Genomic DNA, 26,628 nt, shown 5'->3' with positions numbered 1-26,628 from the left:
TTTTTCTATTAAAAAGACTGGTGAGTGCAGTCCTTAAAAGGGATTATATATAGTCAGTAGCCTGATTTCATCCTCAGTGGTCTACCTGGTCATGGCAGCCAATTGGATTCTTGCTATCATATATCCAGCACGTGCTATAAAATGACAGAAGCAGCTGATTGGTTGTTATGGGCAACTTCATCACCTTATAGATGCATACACACACGATTTTTTGAACGATTATCGATAACGATATCGTTTATCGTTTAATCGTTGAAAAAATCGTTCACTTTCTGAGAAAAGCTGCATACACACACAGCGATTTTTTTAACGATTATCGTTAAACGATATTGTTTAACGATAATCATTTGAAAAAATCGTTCACTTTCTGAGTCAAACGATGAACGATTATCGTTCATGCGCGTTCACATTTGTAATTTGTAGTTCAGTGAGACTGGCCAACTCAACGATTTTCATTAAGTTAATATGCAAAAATCGTTTGTAGTTCAAAAAAATAGTTCATTACACTTTACAAAATCTGACAGATAATCGTTCATAAAATCGTTGGTAACAAAATCGTTGTGTGTGTATGCAGCTTTAAAATGATGAACGATTATCATTCATGCGCCTTCACGTTTGTAGTTCATCAGACTGACCAACTCAACAATTTTCAGTAAGGGAATATGCAAAAATCGTTTGTAGTAAAAAAAAATCGTTAAATGAAGGATTTTAGTAAACGATTTTCGTTCATTTTTCCCTTGAAAAAATTAACCAAAATCGTTTACTAAATCATTGTGTGTGTATGCAGCTACAGTGTTGTGCCTGTGTGGTTTGTAGTGGTGATGCACTCTCTCCTCCTCCCCTTCCTCCTCCCCAGGGGTGCGGATCACATGATGTTGGTATGTGCATGGATCACATGTCTGGATGCAGGAAGTGAGATGTGACAGAAGAACACGAGACTTTGCAGCCAGTGACTCAGAGATGGTGGTCTAGGTACGTCTCATGCACTCTTACACTGTATATTAACCTCAGTGACCAGGTGCTGCTTGCATTGCAGCTGCTCTGTCCTGTATAATGTCTCAGCTGCTCTGTCCTGTATAATGTCTCAGCTGCTCTGTCCTGTATAATGTCTCAGCTGCTCTGTCCTGTATAATGTCTCAGCTGCTCTGTCCTGTATAATGTCTCAGCTGCTCTGTCCTGTATAATGTCTCCGCTGCTCTGTCCTGTATAATGTCTCCGCTGCTCTGTCCTGTATAATGTCTCAGCTGCTCGCGCTGTCATTAGAGAGTACAGCTTGTGCTGGTTCAATGACTGTAAATTGTGCATTTTTTTTTTGGAAGAGTCACTTTCCCAGACTCTTTATACAGATGTGTCCTGCTAGATCTTTGTATGCAGTGAATTGCACCACGCATGGCGCGAGGCTTACGCGCACTGCGATCGCAAACGTGCCGCCACAGGAATGCATTGTGCGATCTCAGTGTGCATCATAGCGTAGCGTGTGCTGCTGCGGGTAATTGCATTCTCGCGATACGTACGCACGTTTGTAGCGCGAACGGCAAAGATGTAGCAGTACACATCTGTAAATCCGGATATAATTGCACTTCGGGTAACTATGTCCTGCTCTGCACAATGCGTCCTGTTGTTGGCTTGCCTGGTGTGTGCTGCTGCGGTGGTCTCGGTGCTCCTATGGTGGGCATGCTTTTACATGTCCCTTGTTTGAAGCTGTTCTGATGCACAGCCCCATCCCTGGGTTCTACAAGCACAGACGTCAGCCTGACCCGTTCCATCCTGCTGCAGGACATAGCGCTGGGTGTTCCTGGATCAGCCTGGGCTCAGTCTGATTGGTGTGAAATGCTCGTTTCATGTCTGCTAATAACTGAAGTAAAGGAAATCCCCGCTAGGCTGGTACCCGCCATCGTTGTTTGTGTTTTAATGACTGACATACTACTTTTATTTGTATTAGCCTCTTTGCGGAGCGTATCTGGCGTGTTTTCTCCCTGCACGTGCTCCGGGCTTAGTGTACGCAAGTACAGGTGATGGAGAGTCGTATTTATTTCAATTGCACCTCCCCTTGCAACTGAGGAGGCGTAACCAGGCGTTCTCACCTACGCTGACGGAACTGTTTGCTGTGCAGAGTTTGTCGTTTCCAGGTGTATTATTTGCACCAAGTGCGCCCTCCTGATGATGATGATGATGATTACTAGAAGCAAATTAAGTATACCGATAGGTGGCGGACGCTCTGCAAGATGCTACAACTGTGGAAATCTGTGAATATGCGCATTTAGTTCTGTGTGCGGCAGTGCGGGAGCACATTCATATATTTGCGTTCATCGTCTCTGCAAGTGAATATGGAACTGAGGGGGTCTATTTACTAAGCAGTGTTAGGAGACAGAGTGAAAAGTGATAAGAAAGTGATAAGGTGCCAGCCAATCAGCTCCCAACTGTCATTTTTCAAACACAGCCTGTGAGATGACAGTTGGGAGCTGATTGTTTGGCACCTTATCACTTTCTTATCACTTTTCACTCTGTCTCCTAACACTGCTTAGTAAATGGACCCCTCAAATCCTAGGATGGGTATTGTTTCACGTGACTGTGCCTGGCAGACGGCAGTGGGCACTGCCTGGAGCATTAGTGTAGAAACAGTCACTCTACAGCCATTGTAAGAACGAAGGGTCTGTGGATGGTTGTTTTGTTGGAAAGTACATTCCGGATATTTATTTTCAGCCCTGGAACGGATCACTTATTATTTAGTTGTTTCTTTGAAAAGTCCCATTTACACAGCATGATATGAAATGTAATGGTTATTTAAAGTCATTTACAAGCCACTAAATATTCGGGGGTGCAATACATTTCTATCTGAGCAAATAGGTCTCATTGTCCTCTGTGTGAATAAATAAGAGAGCGCCCACATCAGGCCTTCAGTCCAGTTTTTGGATTTCCTCCATTGGAAATTAGGTTTATGTCACACATGATAACTCCCCTGAAACATCGGGGAGACTCCCATACAGCTTTTAGTGAAAAGGAGGGGACAGGGGGCATGGTGACAAGATTTTTGGGCATCCTTCTGCGTGATGCTTCCGGACGTCTCCTGGAGGAGAATTAATAAATATTAGCAAGTATTATTTTATGTTAGGGATGTGCAGGCTCGGATTAGTTTGGTTTTGCACGCCAGGTTCGGATTTTTTCCCTCCAAAAAACGGGACTCAGAAAGAGGCAAATCGTTATATTTCATGGACAAACATCATCATTCCTGGACTTGATGTTTGTCCATGAAAGATGACGTTTTGCCTCTTTCTGAGTCCCGTTTTTTTGGAGGGAAAAAATCCAAACCTGGCGTGCAAAACCAAACTAATCCGAGACGGAACATCCCTAATTTATGTGTTAAATTAATTCTAGGTAAAATCAGGGTGTCATTATATTACATGTGCCATTTTTTGTGTGATTATAGGGCTTATGTATGAAGCTAACAATTGTGTATAGAACAACACAGGCACTGAGCTGCAATCACTTCTGACTATGTGGAATGATCTCTCTTATAATAGGACAAACGCTGTGTAAATAAAAAATAGATTTTACTTCTGAAAAATGGATACAAACAGTACATCCAATGCATGAAACATAAAAAGACTTAACATATAAATAGAACAATGAATGAAAATTGTAATGAATGAAAATATATATATATATGCACTTTTCGATTTATTTCTATTTTCATACTCATTCTTACCCGCATTATTGTTTAGTCTTCATCTATACATTTATCATTCACTATTTTTATTTATATTTTCCATTTTCATTAACATATATTTCCACATCATATTTTATTTCTATTTCCATCTTCATTTTCATTCACATCTTCATTCTTATTCTCATTTCCATCTGTACATATGCATTTTTTCTCATTCCATTTATTATGCTGTTGCAATATGTGTGTATTCATACACTGTTTTTTATGTTTCATATTTTGCATCTGCAGATGCCAAATAGTTTCTGGTCATTTTCATTTTCATTCCATTTCATATTATTTGCAAATCTAATGAATTGTGGAACACAGCTGTCAAGCTCATTTGAATGAAAAAAATCTAATTCAGCTGTTCATGACTAAATTAATTACTAAGGCGGACTTCTTTGGAGGATAAATACGGCACCTACTATTGCATTGTCAGTCTTGAAAAAGTCTCTGGAATAGAGAGACGAACGCGTTGACGTCATTGCCGTTGAGTCCATCCACTGCATTCCTTACACCTGTTCCCCTGGAGAGATTCCTGAACCGACCGTGGAGATACAGATAGCAGCGACATTGGCATCTCAGAGCGCACTATTCAGCTCCCGTTAGCAGTAAGATACACTCTCTCCTTCACACTCATACGGAGAGAGTGAAACCACCTGTCTGCCGCCCAATCAGCATCTGTGCCGGCGGACACAGTCTTCTAAACACAATAGAAGTCTCAAACCTCAATTGGACTTACAAGAGTCGGTCAATACGCTGGGACGCCAGCACGGCTCATTCCACCTTATACAGGTACAAAAACAACTTAGCTAGTTGTCCAGTATGCACGTCAGAATGCACTATCTATAAACAGCTTGTACTAGGACACATCCAGTACTATTCCATTTACTATTGATATGATCCGATTGAACTGATTTGCTACATTCCAACTGTTTCATATTTGTTCAACAGAGGACTCATTTTTTGCCACTATATATCTTTTGCTACAATTTTCATTCATTGTTCTATTTATATGTTAAGTCTTTTTATGTTTCATGTATTGGATGTACTGTTTGTATCCATTTTTCAGAAGTAAAATCTATTTTTTATTTTTTACTTACACAGCATTTGTCCTATTATAAGAGAGATCATTCCACATAGTCAGAAGTAATTGCAGCGCAGTGCCTGTGCTGTTCTATATATCTATTTGTATTGGAGTTCGCACCAAACTCCAAGCATTTGCGGCTGATCACTGTTGACAGTTTTTTAATTCATTAATTCCTATCAGCGCCGGGAGCTGGGCAGTTTTCTACCCTTTTCAAAAGCTAACAATTGTGGTTTTATATCCCAGCAGCAGTCCCATTAGCTTTCTATGGGGGCGATTCAATTGTTTCATCGCTCCCGATCTCCCTGCTAATATGACCTGAGATTGTGGGGCGATAGTCTATTGTTTTCGGGCGCCCATGCCTTTTTGCGCATGTCTGAAGTCCTGGTTACTATGCTCAAACCCAAGACTTTTTGCAGATATCTGCTCGCCACTTCTGGAGGGTCCGAGCAGAAATCTGTGCAAGCGTAAACAATTGGATTGCCCCTATGAGTAATGTGATAATGCCCCATTTATCCATCTCTGATCAGATTAGCACAGTTAGGTGGCGACCAGCCATTGCAGCCAATAGGATTCAATACTACATTGTTTTGGATCCCTCTCCAGTTTACATGTGCAATAGCTCAGCCAGTTCCGGACTCGGAAGTAATAGCGTTAGTTATCGATTTACTTTTTAGCCTGACTCTTACTCGGGTCTGGCTCTTATGGTGCCTGTTTCCCGGCGTCTGCCTCATAGTTAATAGCCCAGGAAACACAGTTCAAATCGAACTGGTTGAGATTCATCTAGAATAACCCTTTCCCATTATCATTGCCCCTGCAAAGCATGTAATTGAAAGTGTAGGCTGAGGCTTGGTTTTCACCAACTCCGAAGGAGAGTCAACATCAAGTCCTATTACAGGGAGACCAGTGCTGAACAGGGAATGACCCTTAGATGGGTCTTCTCATCCTGTGACTCTCACTTAAATAAAAATTTGATTTTTGTGCGTGTATACGTAACGAGGAGCATTTATTTACCCAGCAAGCAATGCCTGGTCCACGTTGCGCTGCTGCAGATGCTGCTATCTTTATGTATGTGGCTTAAAATTGGCCACACTCGGGCGTTTTGGAGAACATTTTCCCTGGTGAACCAATGTGACTGTTACTTTCCAGTTTGCTATGTATGATGGCTAGTTCCTGGCAGAGCTTCCTGGCATGTGCCGGGTATGTTGTTTTACAGTATCTGGTGAGCGCGTGCCCCCATTCCGTGCCTCTATTTGGATATATGGATATTGATATGGATTCACCTATTTTACCGCAGTGCCCTTAGTTTTGTGGAGCAGCGCAAAAAAACAGATTTATTATCTGGGGTGACTTTGCACGAGGACCAGAGAGTGCGCATATTGTAAAGACGTTCCTTGCGGTGTGGGATGGCGCACCGGCATTTCCACTATGTAATATTGAGTTTCGCTCCAGCTCTCCACTACCGATAATCAGAAAATGAGACTCTTAAGGCCCCTACACACTACACGATATTGTTAACAATTTGTCCGATTCGTTAAAATCGTGCGGTGCGCATGCACTATATTGTGTAGTGCGCACTCCAGTGGGGTCGTCGGCCGCATTCGCCTGATCTTTTGTACATGCAGTAAAATCAGGCGATGTGGCCGACGATCCCATGCAGCGCTATGCGCTACACGTGGTTCAGTGTGTACCCAGCTTTACACTTTTGCACCCTGAGATCTTTGAGCCTCCCTGCGAACATGAACATAGAAACACTTCTACTATGCATAGGCATTTTCAGAGAGCTGAGCCTGCACCTTGGACCACACTGAGCAGTCTATTGTCTTCATTCTAGCACCCTGCACCTGTCACACCCCATGCAGTTCCTCTTTCCTGCCATGGGGTGTCACTCTCTGCTCTGTTGCTTTTAGCACACACTGGTCTGTATCTCGGCAGAGCAGAGAGCGACACCCCAGGCAGGAAATAGGTACTGCATGGGGTGTGCAGGTGCAGGGTGCTAGAATGAACACTAGTCTACCTAGATAGCAGCAGTACAAAACCATTTTGCTGGGCACTTCCAATGTGCATCTTAAATTACAGATGTGGGTACAGTCACATCAAATACTGGGCATCTTGGCCGCGCCAAGTGTCTTTTCTCGCTCAAAATGTGCATCTTATTTGCATAAATAAAACAACTGGAAGCGCCAAACTTACATCACTGGCTTATACTGATCAATGTGATGTGCGACATTTTTTATAACTGTGTGAGTCTGAACCTGTATACAAAGTGCTACGATGCATCGGCTGCGGCTTTTTTTCACGCCAAGTTCCGTTCTTCATCTGCGACTTTGTATATGTTTAAAATTAATTCCTGTGTGGTTACAGTTGCAGCCCAGCGTATCCGGCACACTGCGAGCGGTGTTCCGCTGCACCTGCGATTAGAATAAGAGCAGTACACATCTACGATGATAATGGTGGAGTGTCCGTTATTGTACAAGTGTGTGTTCTGGCACACAGTGAGTTAATCGTCATCCATCTGTAACAGGTGAAAAGAGGGAGCAGATGAGTGCGGCACATTGAGCACCGTGGACCCAGGAGATTGCTGCATACAGTAGCACAATTAGTTTCTAAAGGAAAACTTTCAGGAATTAAACGGTAGGTGACGATCTTCATAGAAAACCATTATTTATTTATGTATTACCAGTTATTTATATAGCGCACACATATTCCGCAGCGCTTTACAGAGAATATTTGGCCATTCACATCAGTCCCTGCCCCAGTGGAGCTTACAATCTATATTCCCTATCACACACACACATACACACTAGGGTTATTTTTTGTTGGGAGCCAATTAGCCTACCAGTATATTTTTGGAGTGTGGGAGGAAACCGGAGTACCCGGAGGAAACCCACGCAAGCACAGGGAGAATATACAAACTCCACACAGTTAGGGCCATTAGAGCCCGTTACCCGTCTGCACGTAATCTCTGAAACGCAACTCAAGCGAGATTTGTCTGAACTGGTATGTATTGTGAGTTAGATACACCCATAAGAGTGTATCTAACTGCTCCTCTCCGCTCTAAATTTTATATTGGTTGTTGCAGGAAAACCAGTGTACATGACTTGGGCGAGACATGTCGCCACATCATTTGGGATTCAAACACCCATAATCACTAGCTTTCCAAGTTGGATATTTGAATTCCCAGTGGTGTCTGTATACTATATACGGTACCCTGTGCATCGCTACTTTTCCTGCTCCTCACTGGCTTACGAGGGCAAAGTACCGATGTTGCTGGCCCGTGATGTGCCTTTCCGATGATTGCACCATCGCATTTAATTGCTTTGCCCCCTTACGCATATAATGGCATCGCCCCCTTAAATATCATATCCCAGTCATGGGGGCATCATTTCTGCCATGGAGGGGAGTTTTCCTGTTCACGTGCTATAATATGTGTATGTCTTTTGGCAGATGAAATGTGTTCTCATTGTCTCGGAGGGGGCAGAAGTCCTTTTCTGTTGGGCTGATGAAGCGTTTGAAAGGAGCCTTCACAGTCGATTTTCTGTTTCTGATGAGCTGTTGCAGGTAAAGTGACAACAAGGTGTTTTTATATAAGTATACCTGTGTGTGACGCCCGTCCCGCGTTGTTTTTATATAAGTATACATGTGTGTGACGCCCGTCCCGCGTTGTTTTTATATAAGTATACATGTGTGTGACGCCCGTCCCGCGTTGTTTTTATATAAGTATACATGTGTGTGACGCCCGTCCCGCGTTGTTTTTATATAAGTATACTCAGGGCCGTTTCTAGGGCCGGGCGACCCGTGCAATCGCACGGGGCGCGCCTCCTCTGACCCCTGCTGTAGAAAGCCTGTGAACTGCCGGGCGCCTGCTGAGATTGTTACCAGCGGGCGCCCGGCAGGGCAGAGCAGAGCAGCCGGAGATGGAAGCTCCGGCTTCCGGCTCCCCCAGTGTGCACTATGGGAAAGACGTCATGACTCATGACGTCTTTCCCATAGTGCAGAGGAGCAGCCAAGCGGAGCGGACGCCGGAGCTGGGCTTATGGTAAGTATTAGTGTTTTTTTTTTTGGTGTGTGTGCATGCGGCTTTTACTAGGGACAATACTTGGAGGGGGGGGCATGTCTGCTGGGGGAGGCACTACTACTGGGGGCACCCGGGCACTACTACTGGGGACATTACTCTGGGGGCACTTCTGCTGGGGGAAACACTACCACTGGGGGCACCTGGGCACTACTACTGGGGACATTACTCTGGGGGCACTTGTGCTGGGGGAAACACTACCACTGGGGGCACCTGGGCACTACTACTGGGGACATCACTGTTGGGGACATTACTAATGTGGACATGACTACAGGGGGCACAAGACTATAGGGGGCACTACTAATGGGGTCATGGCATAGGGGGCACCACTCCGGGGGGCACTACTACTGGGTGCACTGCACTACCACTGTGGGCACTGCATAAGGGGCATAAATACAGGGGGCACGTGTGGTTTTAAAACATAGTTTGTGGTTCTGGCTTTTCCAATATATTTTATGTGGAAGTGGTTTGTTGCCGTGTAATCCCTAAGTGGCCTTTTCAGTGTATTTTATGTGGATCTGGCTTGTATCTTCAATGTGCTGGGCTCGACCTCCAACCTTACTAAAAACTGGTGTGATACAAGGTCATACTTCTGCAAATGTCACACCAAAGTACTTGTGTGTGACGCCCGTCCCGCGTTGTTTTTATATAAGTGTACTTGTGTGTGACGCCCGTCCCGCGTTGTTTTTTTATTAGTGTACTTGTGTGTGACGCCCGTCCCGCGTTGTTTTTATATTAGTATACTTGTGTGTGACGCCCGTCCCGCGTTGTTTTTATTACGAATGCAGTGTTTATAGTGCACAAAGGCCCATCGGTACAGAAGGCTCTGTGCCGCACACCCTTCTGTCAGGGCCAACCAATACACCACTGTGGCTGCCCATGCCCTCCTGCCCCCCCACCCCACTCGTCTTTGCCAGTGATAGCTTTAGAAAGATGGCTCCGCAGAGGATTGCAAAGACTCTATCTTCTGCGCATACTCCATTCAGGATATCTCACTGTTGGCAACGAGCCTCTTACAACCGGGATGTAGGCAAGAAGCCGGAGGTCGAAGTGCCGACTGCCGGATTCCCGACTGTGAAATCCCGGCATGGGACTAATGATAGGCATCGGAATCCCGACGCCTATCATTATCCACCCGCCGAAATTCCAACGCACGGCTTACCGAACGAAGGTAAGCCGGGCGTCGCGACCGGACAGCTGCACGGGGGGAGGGAGGGTTAGGTTTAAGGGCTCCCGGGGGGACTTGGGGTTAGGCACCCCCGGGGGGAGGTTAGAGTTAGGCACCGCCCCCTGGGAGGGTTAGGTTTAGGGAGGGGGGGTCAGGTTTAGGCACCCCTGGGGGGGGGGTTTGGCACAAGGTGGGGAGGTTAGGGTTAGGCACCCCTAAGGGAGGGTTGGGGTTAGGGGGGGAGGTTAGGGTTAGGCACCCCTAAGGGAGGGTTAGGGGGGGAGAGGTTAGGGATAGCTTGCTTACCTCCCCTGTCGGGATCTATGCTGTTCGGACTGCCGGCGTCTGGATTTGAACGGCTGGGCTCACGTCCGGTAGTCATTCATACCGATCCCCTTACAACTGCCCCCCTGTGCTCCTTTCCATTTACTTTAGTTTAGGGAAGTACATAGGATAGGCTGTCAGGTGAGATGTCATAGGTAATCCCATGCCACAACACACTGTATATTAGGGATATTCAACATGTGGCTCTCTAGCTGCTGTGGAACTACACATCCCAGCATGCCCTGCCACAGTTTTGCTATAAAGGCATGCTAGAATTGGGGCTGCTGGGATGTGTAGTTCCACATCAGCTATAGGGCCGCATGCTGAATGCCCCCGCTGTATATTTTACATCACTGGTCACCTAGGAAGATATGGGTAAGAGAAGTATAGAGATATGTTAGAGTACAGCAGTCATACAACTCATCAGTTGGACAGTGTTGTCTGCAAGTTACAGAATTGTGTTTTCCCTGTATGTGATCCTTAGTGTTATACATGTAATGCTACTCTGTGACATGTATTAATCTATCGCTCCTAGTCTCCCAGCTTTGGTGACAGCATCAACACACTCTTTGCCCCTTTAATCATCTCGTGCGTCACGCTGCTGGAGAAGATCGGCGACACGTACACGTGCTTCACCGCTGAGAATGGCCATCTATGTGTGCTGCACATGGTACGTCACTTCCTGTACTGCGGGAGCAGGTGCAGTAGCATTCATTGCCACAGATGCCTTATGTTATGATGTCCTAGTTTACAGCTCAGCAAATGTTTCTAGAGAGAACTGTCCTGAATTACCAGAGAGAATAAGTGGAATTAGTCACCTCCGCTGATTTCTCTGTGCGATGTCCTGTGATCACTAATCCTGTATTTGTACATGTATAAATGCTAAGGGGGAGATGTACTAAACCTTGGAGAGAGATAAAGGGGTCTGTGTACTAAGCTTTGGAAAGATAATACAGTATCAACCAATCAGCTTATAACTGTTATTTTTCAAGCACAGTCTGTAAAGTGACAGATAGGAGCTGGTTGGTTGGTACTTTGGACCTCATTCAGAGCCGGTCGCACAGAGCGTGCGGTTGGTCTGAATGAGGGGAGGACCTCCTTGAATTTTCAAGACGTCCTCCTTTGCGGTGGTAAGGCTGTGGGTTAACACCCACAGCCTTATGACCGCCTAAGGTGATGGTCGGGGCTTACGACGAGACCCTAGGGTAGGGTCTCCCTTGTCGTAAGCCCCGGAGAGCTTCTGGTTCTGTCTGAGCCGGAAGCTCTCCACTGACATCACTAGTGATGTCAGTGGGGCCGCCCCCAAACGGTAGACGTTCCCATGGGAACGCCCCTGTTTGGGCTGCCAAATCAACATCGACAGCTCGCCCCCTTTGGATCGAGTCCCGCTACGACCGGCACTGTCGGTCGTAGCTGGTCTCACGTCGTGCGCATGCTCTGTGGGGGGCCATCGACCCGGTCCGAGCGCATCGGCGCTAACGACCGGGTCTGAATGACCCCCTTTATCCCTCTCCAGTTTATCTTTCTTCAGGGCTTAGTACATCTCCCCTCAAGGGGGCATCCAATTAGCGGCGATGAACGCATGGTTCTGGCACCCCTACAGTTTGTCTGCACAAGGCCACCGGTGTCACAGGTCATAGACGCGCGCATTGCGTTCGCTCAATCTCTGCTACTTGAATGACTAAAGCTGGCCCTTACTGTACTGACCTATGAGAGGATAAGGCCAATGTGCTGCATGTAGGTAGTAAGTAGGTAAAGCTGACATGTTAGTCTGTGGGGAATAGTTCAGGGCGGAGTGTGGTGTATATATCCCAGGATCACGATTGATTATATGATCTTGTGGATAAACATATGTATTCAGCTATTTATAGAGGGCACATATGACGCAGTGATTTAGAGAGACTTTATACAGCCATACACAACAGTCCCTGCCCCAGTAGAGCTCACAATCTATATTCAGAGACGTACAAAATGCATGTTGCTCAATCAGTTCATTGGCTGACACAGGTGCGTGTAGGAGTGGGGGTCATCTAGACAAATTCACAAAACAATACTCCCTCCCCCAGCACACGCAATAAGCGAGTACAAAAGCCAGTATTCTACATAATAAATGCATATATAAAGAAGACTCAGATACACACGTTTGCAAATATATGATCAGCTAAGGCGCCTCTGATAAGGGTAGTCCTAACTATGCTATAAGAACATATGACCCTATATTGGGTCATATGTTCATGTGGTTGGATTTGAACTCATGACCCTAGTGCTGTCAGGCAGTAAAACTAACCATTGCCTATAGCTGGGACATGTTGCTCTTGAAAGCTGATGATGGCCGGGTCCAAAGTATAAATTCACAAATAAAAAAAAATCATATTTTAAGCAGATTCACCCTTTTCAAACATTTCAGAGGCTGAAGTAAAGGCGCTTACTGATTTGTGCAAAGCTTATTGCCAGTGCTGTAAGCTAGATATTCCCAGGTCGTTACAGGAACATGCAGTTCGAGGTTTAGAATGTTACAGTATATGAAACTGCATATTTGGTGGATGATTCAAATCGTGATTTCTTGTTGGATCTCCAGACCTGACCCTGTCTGTGTGTGTTTCCTCTGCGCAGTTTGGGGAATGCCTGTTCATTGCAGTGAATGGGGATGGATCCGAGAATGAGGATGATTTGCGCCGGAAGCTTTTTGTCTTGAAGAGACTCACCGAAGTCCACTTTGGCCTGGTCACTTTGGACAGCCAGTTAATCAAAAGGGAGTATGTATGCAATTAGATCATCACGTGTACACATGGAATGTTGCCATCCAAACTTAGAGTCCTATAACCGTGATGCTTCCGTCAAGCGTTTTCTATGTCTCTAAAATTATTGTCGCACCAGCAGGGATGTCGTGCATTCTAATAAAGCGTTTTCATGTATAGGGTGATGCTGGCCACACACGGCCCCGTCATAAGCCGACAGGATAAGAAAGGTCTGTGTATTGGACAGATAAAATGAGCCAGCAGATGACTGCACACACAGACCCTGCAGTTTCCACCCAATGCAAAAGGCAGGGAAGAATGTACAACCCCCCGTTATATAACTCATCCGGGGTCTGCAGAATGAATGTGTTCTTCCTGACATCGCAGGCAGCTGGGTCACATATTGGAAGCAGAGAGAGATGGATGGTTGGAAAGCTGAAAAACAACTACACCCAGCATTATAAATGTTAGAAAATCACTCTCATAAAATACCACTTCGTAATGTTCCTCCTTGTGAGGAAGGGTTCTAGTGTCCATTGTAGCACCTGTCACAACCCGTGCAGTTCCTCTTTCCTGGCTGGGCTGTCTCTCTCTCTGCGCTGGTGCTTCTAGCACACTCAGCTGATGCAACAAACTGTTGAGATAGAGACCAGAGTGAGCTAGAAGCACCAGAGCAGAGAGCGACACCCCAGGCAGGAAAGAGGAACTGTACAGATTGTGACAGGTGCAGGGTGCTAGAATGAACATTTGGGGTTCTCCAACTGGACCTCACTTGCACATCATCATCTTCAGCCATGTAGAATGATAGAAACATTACTGCACAGATGTACGGGATACAGTTTTGTCTGTGAATGACCCCTGGGTCTCTGTGCTGCCCCCGGCTGGGCAGAATTTGTTTCATAGGGATGGATGTGCATTGTGTAGAACAAGGACCAACCTTAGATTGAGCCCATTATAACATACTATGATATTGGTTTTTCTCTGATGTCTGATTTCGGACTGTGCTAGTTATCCATTGTCCACATTCGGAAGACGTGACATGGCTACCGCTTTCTCCCAATACAGTTCCTGTGGCTATGGGTGGAGGCTGCCTCCGCTGTTTGGATTAGATTAAATTCAGGGGTTGATGTATCGAGCAGTGAAAAGAGTGGTTGCTATGGGCAACTTCTCCAGTCAGCTTTGAGGGAGTACAGTCTATAAAATGGTAGAAGCTGATTGGTTACTTTGGGTAACTTCTTACTTAGTCACTTACCCACGCGTTTCACTGCTTGATACATAAAACCCCAAATTTAGAAAGTGCATGTAGCTGGCCTGTACATATGTTCCAATTATTATATTTATTTCACACTTGTAACTTTTTCTCAGGATTTTTAATTACTGCCCAATCAGCCTTTTACACTACATTTCTCCGTCTTCCTCCATTGCCTTACCTCCGCTGTAAGTTTCTTCTTTAAAACCACTTTGGCATCGTGTTATTATTGCATTGTAGTGTAATGTCCATCTGAGGTGGAGGATTTCTTATCATTTATATTGGGGAGGAATGTAATGTAGAATAAATGATCAAATTCCGTAGACTGCACGTTCTCATTCCAAATAATAACAGAAGATGGTGGGGTAGATGCACTAAGCCTTGGACGGTGATATCCTAGAGAGAGAAAAAGTACCAACCAGTCAGCTCCTGTCATTTTTCAGCTGGTAAAATGACAGTGTGGAGCTGAGTGGTTGGTATCTTTCTACAATCTATCACTCTCCAAGGCTTAGCACATACCCCCCTGTACACCCCCATACCCTGTTTGAAGCCATTACATTTTTAGTAAGTGAAATCTAGTGTTACAAGGGTGCTTTGTCGCCCATGTACTTTAGCTTAGGGAAGGCATATATGCAAAGGAAAGCAGAACATATATGGACCTTGTTTGCATGATTAGTTAGTTTGCAGATGGATGCGATGCTGGCTGTTGAAATCCCGGCATCGGAATCCCGGGACTAGACATTGGCGTCTAAATCCTGTCACCAGTTTAAATACCGACGGCAGAATCCTGGCAGCCGCAATCCCGAACATAAGCCGCCCCGCTATACTTAAGTGTTAGGGGGGGGGGTTATGCTGCCGCCAGGGGGGGTAGGGGTAGGCACCACTGGGGGGGGGTTAGAGTTAGGCACCAAGGGGGAGGGTTAGGTTTAGGCACTGATGTGGAGGTTTAGGGTGCGGGGTGGGGAGGGTTAGGATACTTACGTCCCCATTGTCGGGATACTGAGCATTGGGATGCCATTCTGTATTTTATACCTAACACGATGGCAGTACCCAGGCGCGCTGGTGTTACCAGCCTTAGACCGATGACCCTGTTTTTCATACAGCTCATCCCAATAAAACATTAAATGATTGTATGTGTGTTTCCTTTCTGACGCAGACTGCGACCATCTGATTCGGATCAGCGGAACCTTGTGTGGAAAACGTTCCAGAGCCTGCTTTTAACATACAGCCGTCTGCGCCTTGAGGATCAGAGCTTTGCGATAGAGGTCAGTGCCCCAACTTTTATTTATCAACTTCACTTTGGGGGCTCTTCAGAGATATCCATTTCAGCGATAGTCTATCTTTAGACATCAGTCTTCTGACTTAACCTTGGAATGTGATTGGTGAGAAACCGGTTGGCATTAACATGAGGTGCAGGACTAATCTGTTACATGGCGTCTTTGTACAAACGCGGAACGCTTGCTGAAGTGTCACATAATTGTAGCTCTGCAGTAACATTATCTACTGCCAATACACAGTAAGATAACCTGAGGTGTGTGCCAAAGCCTGCACCAAGCAGTAGCTCCATACAAACAGCAGGCTTCCTTGTATGTAGATGGAGCCGCAGGACAAAAAGGATTTAATATACGAGCTTAAGGCCATGCATTGAAGGTCCGGATTAAATTAGCCGCGGTAATATACTGCGCAAGAAAAGGGTTGGTAGCCTCAGGCTTTTACACCCGGGGCTATTCAATTACAACCCCTTTTGCTCGCTATGGGTTAACCCGTTTCCGGCACATGTGATCAGGGCACTTACCATGGATTTATTTTCGAGTCTCCTCAGGCGAGAGCAGAAATCTGCGTTACTTGCAGCCTGCGGGATTATCGCGGGCTGCCACGGGCTTTAATTGAATAGCCCCGGTTGATAACCACGGCTAATATGACCCGTAGACTTTTTCCATGCAGCGATGAGATGATGTGACTGCTGAATGTGGCTTCCTTAGCCATAGCTCGTCGTACCCAAATAACACCTGTATTTTACCATCTGACAGATCAATTTGGTGTCGCACACAGGGGGACAGATATTTTGACTATTTAGAACTTGCTCACACGAGCTGTGGCCAAATTGCTGTGTGTGGGCAGCTTCAATGTGCCGCCCTGACTCCAATGTCTCAGGGTTCCTTAACCCCAATTCACAAGTACCCCCAACAGATCATGTTTTCTGGATTTCTTTAATCACAGGGGAGTTCATCTATCTAGCTGGGTCAGTAACTATCCTGTCTGCTCCCACAGACAGAAATTCACAAAACATGGCCTGTTAGTGGCAATGAGGAGAGTGGTTGGGAACCCTTGTAATATGCTCCATAGTAAATGCAATGTATTTACTCCTTTAGGCGACAGAGAACGATTTACGAAGCCTTGGCTGGAGATAAAGTACCAACCAATCAGCTCCTAACTGTCGTGTCACAGGCTGTGTTTGAAAAATAACAGTTTGGAGCTGATTGGCTGGTACTTTCTCCATCCATGACTTAGTAAATAGGCCCCACAGTGTTAGCTACCTGTTTGTCGTTACTTGGATCAGTTATTCCTGTGGCTTCCTATAGCCAGTATTACATGCTTTCACATAGCTACACATGGGGGTAAATTTGCTAAGAGGCGGCTTTGACACCCAAATGAAAATGGCAATGATAATAAAGGCAGAACACAGCGTTTAGGAATTGTACCCCTCAGAGGGAAAACCAGATATAGGGATGAAATCCTGTAATCTGCCTTAGAAGAAAAATCGGTGCCGCAGTTACATTCCTAGTGACTCTTCTTGGGCCTAATGTCACAGGCCGTGGAGCGTCTGATTCACCCGAAGCTGTGTGAGCAGTGCATCGAGTTCCTGGAGAAACAGATCGTCCAGCACATTAATGGCAGCAATGAGCGGGGCGGGGAGGAGGTCCTGCACACCTTCATCCTGGTGAACACCAAACTACTGGCTCTTTTCTCCAGGTGAAATATGTAACATCAATGCTTGTCTATATTATTGTGGGGGAGATGTCTCAGACCTTGGGGCGAGAGAAAGTGAAGAGAGAAAAAGCTCCACTTTATATCTCTCCAAGGTTTGATGCATCTCCCCCTGGCTTTGATAAATAGGTATTTTCATAAGAGAAACACAACATTATAAAGGGGATGTTCCACTATTGGAAAGCTTCACTTAATGTAACAATTGTTTTGTAACGTGTTAGCCAGTGGGTGTCTTCAAACGAAAAAGGAAAGGCACAAAATAGTGGCATGAATTGGATGGCTAATAATAATAATAATTATAATGAATTATAATAAGAAAAGTCAGCAAGCTTCTAGGATGTTGTAACCTGTTATTGAGGCCAAAAGCATACACACAACCTGGAAAATAATATCTATAATACAATTCGTGCACATTCCTTGTCTATACAACTTTCCAATAACTGTTTGTGCTCATCTCCCCAGCAATACTGGTTGCCAGCTGCAAGAGGACTAACGCTGGCTACACACTGGGCAATAGATACATTTGTTGGCAGTACAAATGATCTGTCATCCCGGCCATGGACCAGCGTGTACACCCTGTCTATCTGTGAGCGGCGTTGTTCACAGATATATTGTCACCCGTGCATCCGGCAGACGGCAGATGCGATATATCTTTCAGATCTATCATGTGCATCTGTCTGTTTGCACTGACGGCCGACCGGTCCCGATGTGTATACCAGGCTGCAACCTCGGTTGCAGCGTTGGGATCGCAGATGCAGCAAGGAGCCGTCTGTTTCCTACAGGCACCTCCTTCTGCATTAGCATTTTAGATGGACAGAATTGCGCAGCTGCTCTGCAACTTCGGCCATCTATGAATCGGGCCCGAAGTGACTTTGACTGTGAAATGAATGTTGTTTCAGGGCGGGGTGGTTTGCGTATCTTAGTAACTCCATAGAGCATGGTGCACAAAGCAGGAAGCATTCAGTGAGTGGCAGTTCCGTGGGTGAGAACGCTTTGTTACTGAGAGGTCGGGAAGGTGGCAGTAAATAAAATTACCATGTATTACACGCGTGATATGCAGAAGTGCATCACTTAGAAACTTGAAGAGGATGGGCTGCAGCAGCAGAAGACCAGAGCGGGTTCTATCCTTCGCAAAGATGAACAGGATACTGAGGTCACAGTGGGCACCGGTCATCATCACTGGACAGTTTAAGGTTCAGAAAGACGTTGCCACGTGTGACGAATCTCCGTTTCTGATGCGACAGACGGTAGGGTCAGATTTTGGCATAAGCAACATGACTCCATGCATTCTGCCTATATCAATGGTCCAGGCTGCTGGTGGTGTAATGGTATGAGGTCAATGTAATCTTGACACACATTAGGCCTCTTCATTGTGCATTATTTAAATGCCTTAGTGTAGCTGGGTATAGTTGCTGTCAGGGCCTGATTATGAGCCGGACGCTCTGACAGAGCGCTTGCTCTGAATAAGGGCCGGCCCTCTTACTGTTTGGAGCGGCCTCCTGGCCGCACTCATAGCTGTGGGTGAATATCACTAGTGATGTCAGTGGGGCCGGCCCCAGACGATAGGCGTTCCCATGGGAACGCCTCCGTCTGGGCAGCCACGCCCACCAAAGGGGGCGTGCTGTCAATCACAATCGACAGCACACCCCCTTTGGTGCGAGACCCATAACGACGGCTTGGCGTCATTCTTCGGGTCTCGCGCATGCGCACGACTGAGCCGCCTCAGTCGTGCGCATGCGCACTTGGGCAACATCAACCCGCTTGCGAGCGCTCGCGAGCGGGTCTGAATCAGGCCCAGTATGCATCCATTTACAGCCACAGTCTAAGCATCTGTGAATAACTACTTCCAGCCGGATAGAGTCACCAGATCTCAGTACAGTAAAGCACCATTGGGATGTGGAGGAACAAGAGAATTGCAGCATGAACCTGCAGCTGACAAATCTGCAGCATCTGTGTGATGCTACCGTGTCACCTTGGTGTATCCGTGCCACGAAGAATACAGGCCTTTCTGGGAACATAGGGGGGAGTTCTACCCAGTACTAGGAAGGTGCGCCTAACGGATTGGGTCACTGAGTATATATATATATATATATATATATATATATATACCTTGTATTTGTAACAGAGTCCTAAAAGCTTGCTGGTTACTTGTACTTCGTTCTTAAACCATATGACATTCATGCCACCTTTTTGAGGGGGCATTTAGGACATCATCGAGCTCAGGCGCTATGACAGCCTGTAGTAATGCGTATCCGTAAATGGGACATTCAGATTCCATATCGTATGTGCTTCAGGGTTCATTGAGCATGGTTCTGCGTGGTAGGAAAGAGCATTTCCCATTGGCTGTTATCTGTCTCTACAGGACCATTGCATAGCTGCCACTGTGTTGGCAGTAGAGCCCGCTTGTGGGCACAGAGCCCTTACCCTAGTAACAATGCTTACTTATAAATATTTGGTTGGCTTCTGGGTTCCGATTGTCATGTGACCATCAGTTCCTGCGGAGTGATCTGATGCTGCCAGAATTCCGGTAAATATACCCTATCCCTAATCTCTGACCCTAACCCTCCCCCTAGTGCCTCATGCTCAGCCCCAGAGATACCTCACAGTACAAAATAGAATTTTAAAGCACAGACCATGTCAAGCACCCAGACGTTTTACAATATTTACCTATTTTGTTCATGGATTAAATATGCGTAAGGTGGAAAAAATACGTTTCTCAGCGCAGGTTAAATATAAACCTTTATACTAGAGATATTTTGTATTGCGGGTTCGGTTTTATTTGGTATTTATCACCAAAATATCGTAAGTTCGGATTAGTTCGGATCTCTCTTATTGGCTATCCAAAACATGTGACAGCCGGATAGCCAATGTGATGCAGTTTTTGAGATCCGAGTAAAACCGAATTGCACATCTCTACTTTAAACAGATGCAAAAGCAACATCTTGCTAATGCCCTACAAGTAATTCATTTGACTAAATAAGCGATTGATGTTATTTCTGTGTACAGCCGCAATGCCAGCTCCCTGAGGCCTGCCGACCTCCTCTCCCTAATTCTCATAGTCCAGGACCTGTACCCAGGATACAATGTGTTGGAGGAGCAGAACGTCCCGGTAAGGTCCCTCTATGGTTACACACCACGGCCAACAGTGTGATAAACCCGTAATGCATTCGTATCAATTGAGCTATTTACAGCACGCACTGTATGAAGCCGTACATTGTTATGTATAGAGTTGCATGTTCCTCTTACTGAGACAGAGACATATTTTGAATTTTTACAGCAGCTCCACAGAATCCTTTTTAAGAATTTAAAGACAAATTCACATATTATGATTGAAACGCAGAGGGGTCCTTCTAGAAACAAGGTTGGGGCAGCACTCGGATGGAAAATCAACCAAGTTAATCTTAAATAAGAGCGTAATTAGCCAATAAGCCAGGAATGTGTGCAGATTCTGTATAAGTGAAGTCCATCATCACGCGTCACATTATGTACTATCTGTTGTGTTTTATCATTTCTTAAAACTATGGGGGAGATTTATCAAAACTTGGAGAGAGACAAAGTACCAAATAATCCGCTTCCAACTGTCAATTTTCAAACACGGCCTGTAACATGACAGTTAGGAGCTGTTTGGTTGGTACTTTATTTCTCTCCACTTGATCACTCTCCAAGCTTTGATAAATCTGCACTTCTATTACTTACAATACTGCAAGTGGAGCCAGATTTTACTTCTTTGTTTTCCAGTATGATTGCTGGGGAGATGTTTGAGTAAGACCAGACTAGAGACACAATTGCTCAATAACAATATTGTAGATTGGGTTCTGCAAACTAGAGAGCGCTTTATGGGGTGATGGTGCAGCTTACAAGAGACAGAAGTCTAAATTTGCTTTGTAAAATCTGCTCAGCAATTGTGGAGCACGTGATGCAGAAGCAGCCAGCATTTACCCTGCATGTAAACTCAGAGTCCGGCCCACGTACGTTTTGTAGAGTGCTCATCAGAATTTGTAATACAATAAGGTCCTGACATAGATGACTTTGGGGTCTATGTACTAAGCAGTGAAAAGTGATAAGTCTGTGATAAGGTGCCAGCCAATCAGCTCCCAACTGTCATCTCACAGGCTGTTTGAAAAATGACAGTTGGGAGCTGATTGGCTGGCACCTTATCACTTTTCACTCTGTCTCCTAACACTGCTTAGTAACTAGACCCCTTTGTTCGGTAAAAACATTAGTATATCTGATATGAATTGCTGCTGTTGGTAAAGTTTTTATATATACACTGAAGTGCCAAACATCATGGGATAGCAGTATGTAAAGGTAATGGTAGGTGGCGTCACGGTAATGTGACATCTTGGAAATGCCCAGACCTGCATCAGTTGTAATCTGACATCTCGTGAGTCCTTTTGAACACTGGCTAGGCTGCTCATGGCTAGGTAACGTGAATTATCGGAGTTCTGATGGGGCATGATAGTACTGCGGGTGCATTTAATTTCTGAAGTTGTGCAGCCATTCAACATTACTTTATCTACGGTGTCACGTGCGTACCGGGAATATCTCATGGAAGGCATTACCACCCACCATGGACAGTAGATAACTGGTGCTTAATGATAGTAACCAGCAGAGTCTGGCCAGAGTTGTCCATGGTAACAGACAGGAGACACGGGCTCAAATCTCCTCCACATTCAATGCAGGAGGTACCAGACGCATATCCAGCAGGTCAGTACAACGTTCTTTAGCTTCCATTTGATTTGGGAGCAGAAGACCCACCAGAGTAACCCTGTTAACACTACGACATTGGACACAACACCTCACCTGGGCTCGTGACGTCGCTAATCGGACCCTGGAGGAATGACATGTGTGTGTGGTCCGATGAGTGGCGGGACCAGTTGTTTGGGGTTGATGGTGGGGTTTGGGTGTGGCGCAGACCTCATGACGCCATGGACCTCAGTTATCAACTAGGCACCGTGCAGGCTGGTGGTGGTTCCATAATGGTGTGATGTGTGTTAACGTGGCATGGCTAAGGTACGCCTGAACACGACCAGTAACCGCTATGTTGCATTTGCAGACCTTCACTGTGTCATTGTCCAGGAATGGTTCGAGGAGAGTTCTAACGAATGTTGTGGCCACCACATACATCCCATATGAACCCAATTGAGCATTTATGGGACATGGTGGAGAGGTTTATTTACACCCAAGATCCTGCACCCACAAATTTCAGGAAACTGTGGGAAGCTATCCAGACGGCACGGGTCAACCTCTCTCCAGGGGTCTTCCGTCCACTTGTGGAATCTATGTCACTTCAAGTTGTTGCCCTTTGCCGGGCTAGAGGGAGTCCTACACTATACTAGGCACCTATCCCATGACTTTTGGCACTTCAGTGTATATGAATAAGAAACATTTGAATTGAATAACAGATTTAATTACATACATGGGTGTATGCTGGCTATATAATGTAACACATTCTATTGGTGTTACAGGATGCAGAAGACAATGCACCATCAGATGAGTATTACACCCCCGACCCATCTCCTAGCACAAGTAGCTTAGGTGAGTTTCAGGGGAGCGGCGGAGAGATGAATGCAATCGAAGATCAGGTCTATAACGTTATGTGTGGTCTTAATGCCGCTAATAGAGCTCTGATACTTGGTACAGTAAGCAAGACAAACAATGCAGAAATACCATGTAAGGCACTGACTGCACAGATGAAAACAAAGTGTGACCGTTTTAGGAATTATATATGTAATGGTATATAAATCTGTATATAAGTTAGATGGCATGTAGTCTGTATCCCGGCACCAGTATCCTGACCGCCGGCATCCCAAAGGTAAGTATCAGGTGTTAGGGGGAGAGTTAGGATTAGAGTGCGGGGAGGGGGAGGTTAGGTTTAGGCACTGGGGGGGGGGGTTGGGTTCAGGCACTGGGGGGGAGGTTAGGTTTAGGCACTGGGGGGGAGGTTAGGTTTAGGCACTGGGAGGGAAGTTGGGTTCAGGCACTAGGGGGGAGGTTAGGGTGCGGGGAGGGGGAGGTTAGGTTTAGGCACTGGGGGGGAGGTTAGGTTTAGGCACTGGGGGGGAGGTTAGGTTTAGGCACTGGGGGGGAGGTTAGGTTTAGGCACTGGGGGGGAGGTTAGGTTTAGGCAATGGGGGGGAGGTTAGGGTGCGGGGAGGGGGAGGTTAGGTTTAGGCACTGGGGGGGAGGTTAGGTTTAGGCACTGGGGGGGAGGTTAGGTTTAGGCACTGGGGGGAGGTTAGGTTTAGGCACTGGGGGGGAGGTTAGGTTTAGGCACTGGGGGGGAGGTTAGGTTTAGGCACTGGGGGGAGGTTAGGTTTAGGCACTGGGGGGAGGTTAGGTTTAGGCACTGGGGGGGAGGTTAGGGTGCGGGGAGGGGGAGGTTAGGTTTAGGCACTGGGGGGGAGGTTAGGTTTAGGCACTAGGGGGGAAGTTGGGTTCAGGCACTAGGGGGAGGTTAGGGTGCGGGGAGGGGGAGGTTAGGTTTAGGCACTGGGGGGGAGGTTAGGTTTAGGCACTGGGGGGGAGGTTAGGGTGCGGGGAGGGGGAGGTTAGGTTTAGGCACTGGGAGGGAAGTTGGGTTCAGGCACTAGGGGGGAGGTTGGGTTCAGGCACTAGGGGGGAGGTTAGGTTTAGGCACTAGGGGGGAAGTTGGGTTCAGGCACTAGGGGGAGGTTAGGGTGCAGGGAGGGGGAGGTTAGGTTTAGGCACTGGGGGGGAGGTTAGGTTTAGGCACTGGGGGGGAGGTTAGGTTTAGGCACTGGGGGGGAGGTTAGGTTTAGGCACTGGGGGGGAGGTTAGGGTGCGGGGAGGGGGAGGTTAGGTTTAGGCACTGGGGGGGAGGTTAGGTTTAGGCACTGGGGGGGAGGTTAGGTTTAGGCACTGGGGGGGAGGTTAGGTTTAGGCACTGGGGGGGAGGTTAGGTTTAGGCACTGGGGGGGAGGTTAGGTTTAGGCACTGGGGGGGAGGTTAGGGTGCGGGGAGGGGGAGGTTAGGTTTAGGCACTGGGAGGGAAGTTGGGTTCAGGCACTAGGGGGGAGGTTGGGTTCAGGCACTAGGGGGGAGGTTAGGTTTAGGCACTAGGGGGGAAGTTGGGTTCAGGCACTAGGGGGAGGTTAGGGTGCGGGGAGGGGGAGGTTAGGTTTAGGCACTGGGGGGGAGGTTAGGTTTAGGCACTGGGGGGGAGGTTAGGTTTAGGCACTGGGGGGGAGGTTAGGTTTAGGCACTGGGGGGGAGGTTAGGTTTAGGCACTGGGGGGGAGGTTAGGTTTAGGCACTGGGGGGAGGTTAGGTTTAGGCACTGGGGGGGAGGTTAGGTTTAGGCACTGGGGGGGGAGGTTAGGTTTAGGCACTGGGGGGGAGGTTAGGGTGCGGGGAGGGGGAGGTTAGGTTTAGGCACTGGGGGGGAGGTTAGGTTTAGGCACTGGGGGGGAGGTTAGGATTAGGGTGCGGGGAAGGGGGAGGTTAGGCTTGGGCACTAGGGGGAGAGGTTAGGATTAGGGTGCAGGGGAGAGGTTATGGTTAGGCATTGGGGAGGGTTAGGGTAGTGGTTAGGATAACGCTTCCCTGTCTTCCCGGTGGGTGTCGGGATTCTGGCTGTCAGGATGCCACTGTCTGTATTCTGACCAGCGCCATCCCTACAGCCGGGATTTCATACCCAACCCAGTTAGGTTAGTGGAACATGTAAGCTACCGTAAATAAAGACTTGGTAGTATTCCACATTATAACTGGTCATACATGGTACAATCCAGCCACATGCTCTGAGTGCTGAGGGTCTGCATTATAGCCCAAGCAGCTGGATCATATTAAGCTTGAACCTTTTAGTGCCATGAGATAAATCTGTACAATGACGGTGAAATGCTCACATGCCCAATAGTAAGCCGCTTCCAGCCACTCCTCTCTTTATTTTTCTGTGCTACACAAGCATAAGGTATTAACCCCTATATACAGCGCCCCGTGCCATATAAATAAAAAATAATAAGGACCATACATTTATTTTTGTTTGCAATATTAATGTGTTAATCCTGCATTTGTAAATGAAGGTGGCGGCAGCTGGATGGATGATGATTCGTCTAGTTTTGGGGATCCGGAAATCCAGGTTAGACGTTTTCCATACAAATGTCTTTTATTCAGGTCACTAGTTACTAATTCGGATTACAGAACCGTAGTGAAGGGATTCTTCTTTCTGCTATTTAGATTGCGGAAGACAGTTTGAAGACTCTGGCTGGCCCCGTGCCCGAATCTACCAACACACGGAGAGTCTTTCTGGATGCCAACCTAAAAGAGGGCTATTGCCCCATGATGCCTCATTCTATGTACTGCTTGCCGCTGTGGCACGGAATGTCCCTGGTTCTGCTGACCAAGGTAAGCAGTGAATGTCGGGCTGATGAGACGTATTTTCCCAGCTTAGAATATACTGTCATTCTGTAGACGCTGGGCGTCATGGTATATAGTTATTCTGTCTGTATGGTCATTATGTTGGATAGAATTAATGTAGGGCTAGGGCTTAAATACTGTAAAAGCAAATTGTCGACATGATGATAATGTTGACTTAACTTTCATGTGGACATTTTGTTCCACACCCATAAATCATAAATCGGTAAAAATTCTGTGTGCGCCACTTAAAAAGTGGGGTGTGGGCTGTCTCTGTAGTAATGTGACTGAAAAATAGGGACAATTCCCTATCATTTGTCCAGCTGTGAAGGGAAACTGGTAACCCAGGTAACGTGTACATGTGGCAACTAATACTGTATGAGTAGGTGTGCTTGTTGTATTTATGTAAGCTTCTGGGTGTTAGTGTTCCTATTATCTTGCTTCTTCCATAGAAGGCGGCTGTAACTTTAATATTCTTTATTGCTCAATTCATAATGTTCACATTCCTATTACAATTCTGGGCCAGCAGATTCCAGGTTTGATAGCCCAATTTGAATTCTGCCGCATTTATGGCAAGAGACATAAAAACAAATGAATTCTTTTTAAGGACAGTGATCAGCACTAATTAAAAAGTATATACATTTAGGGGGAGATTTATCAAATCTTGGGGAGGGATAAAGTGGAGACGTTGCTCGTAGCAACCAGTCTGCTTCTAACTGTCATTTATCTAGCGCAGGCTGTAACATGACAGAAGCTGATTGGTTGGTATGGGCAACTTCTCAACTTTATTGCTCTCCAAGAAATATGATTCTGGTGCCTCCGTTCCTGCGGCCATTCTGCAGGACCCTAGACTTATTCAGGACTGGCAGCCAGTAGCACTGTTTGACTATGGATGCACAGCAGAAACAGACCGTCATCTTA

General features: G+C 46.4%; 1 protein-coding gene across 3 annotated transcripts in view; it reads left to right on the top strand.

Annotated features, from left to right (window-relative positions):
- HPS1 (HPS1 biogenesis of lysosomal organelles complex 3 subunit 1) overlaps positions 1-26,628 on the top strand; it is an 88,573-nt gene that overhangs the window by 22,160 nt on the left and 39,785 nt on the right. For 2 of the 3 annotated variants that reach the window (XM_088482756.1, XM_088482757.1), the window contains exons 2-12: positions 857-972; positions 7,318-7,427; positions 8,241-8,354; positions 10,896-11,030; positions 12,974-13,116; positions 15,504-15,612; positions 17,160-17,320; positions 20,342-20,444; positions 22,804-22,873; positions 25,377-25,432; positions 25,531-25,698. In XM_088482756.1, coding sequence (XP_088338882.1) covers positions 8,241-8,354; positions 10,896-11,030; positions 12,974-13,116; positions 15,504-15,612; positions 17,160-17,320; positions 20,342-20,444; positions 22,804-22,873; positions 25,377-25,432; positions 25,531-25,698 — 1,059 coding nt within the window. In that variant the 5' untranslated portion in view covers positions 857-972; positions 7,318-7,427. Of the gene's footprint in view, positions 1-856; positions 973-4,207; positions 4,502-7,317; positions 7,428-8,240; positions 8,355-10,895; positions 11,031-12,973; positions 13,117-15,503; positions 15,613-17,159; positions 17,321-20,341; positions 20,445-22,803; positions 22,874-25,376; positions 25,433-25,530; positions 25,699-26,628 lie in introns of those variants that run through there. The other variant, XM_088482758.1, reaches the window with a different exon arrangement.

The sequence above is a fragment of the Taudactylus pleione genome, unplaced genomic scaffold (genome assembly GCF_031769625.1).
Source record: "Taudactylus pleione unplaced genomic scaffold, aTauple2 ptg000292l, whole genome shotgun sequence".
Lineage (NCBI taxonomy): Eukaryota > Metazoa > Chordata > Amphibia > Anura > Myobatrachidae > Taudactylus > Taudactylus pleione.
The sequence above is the reverse complement of the archived record's forward strand: the minus strand, read 5'-3'. Positions and strand labels throughout refer to the sequence as shown.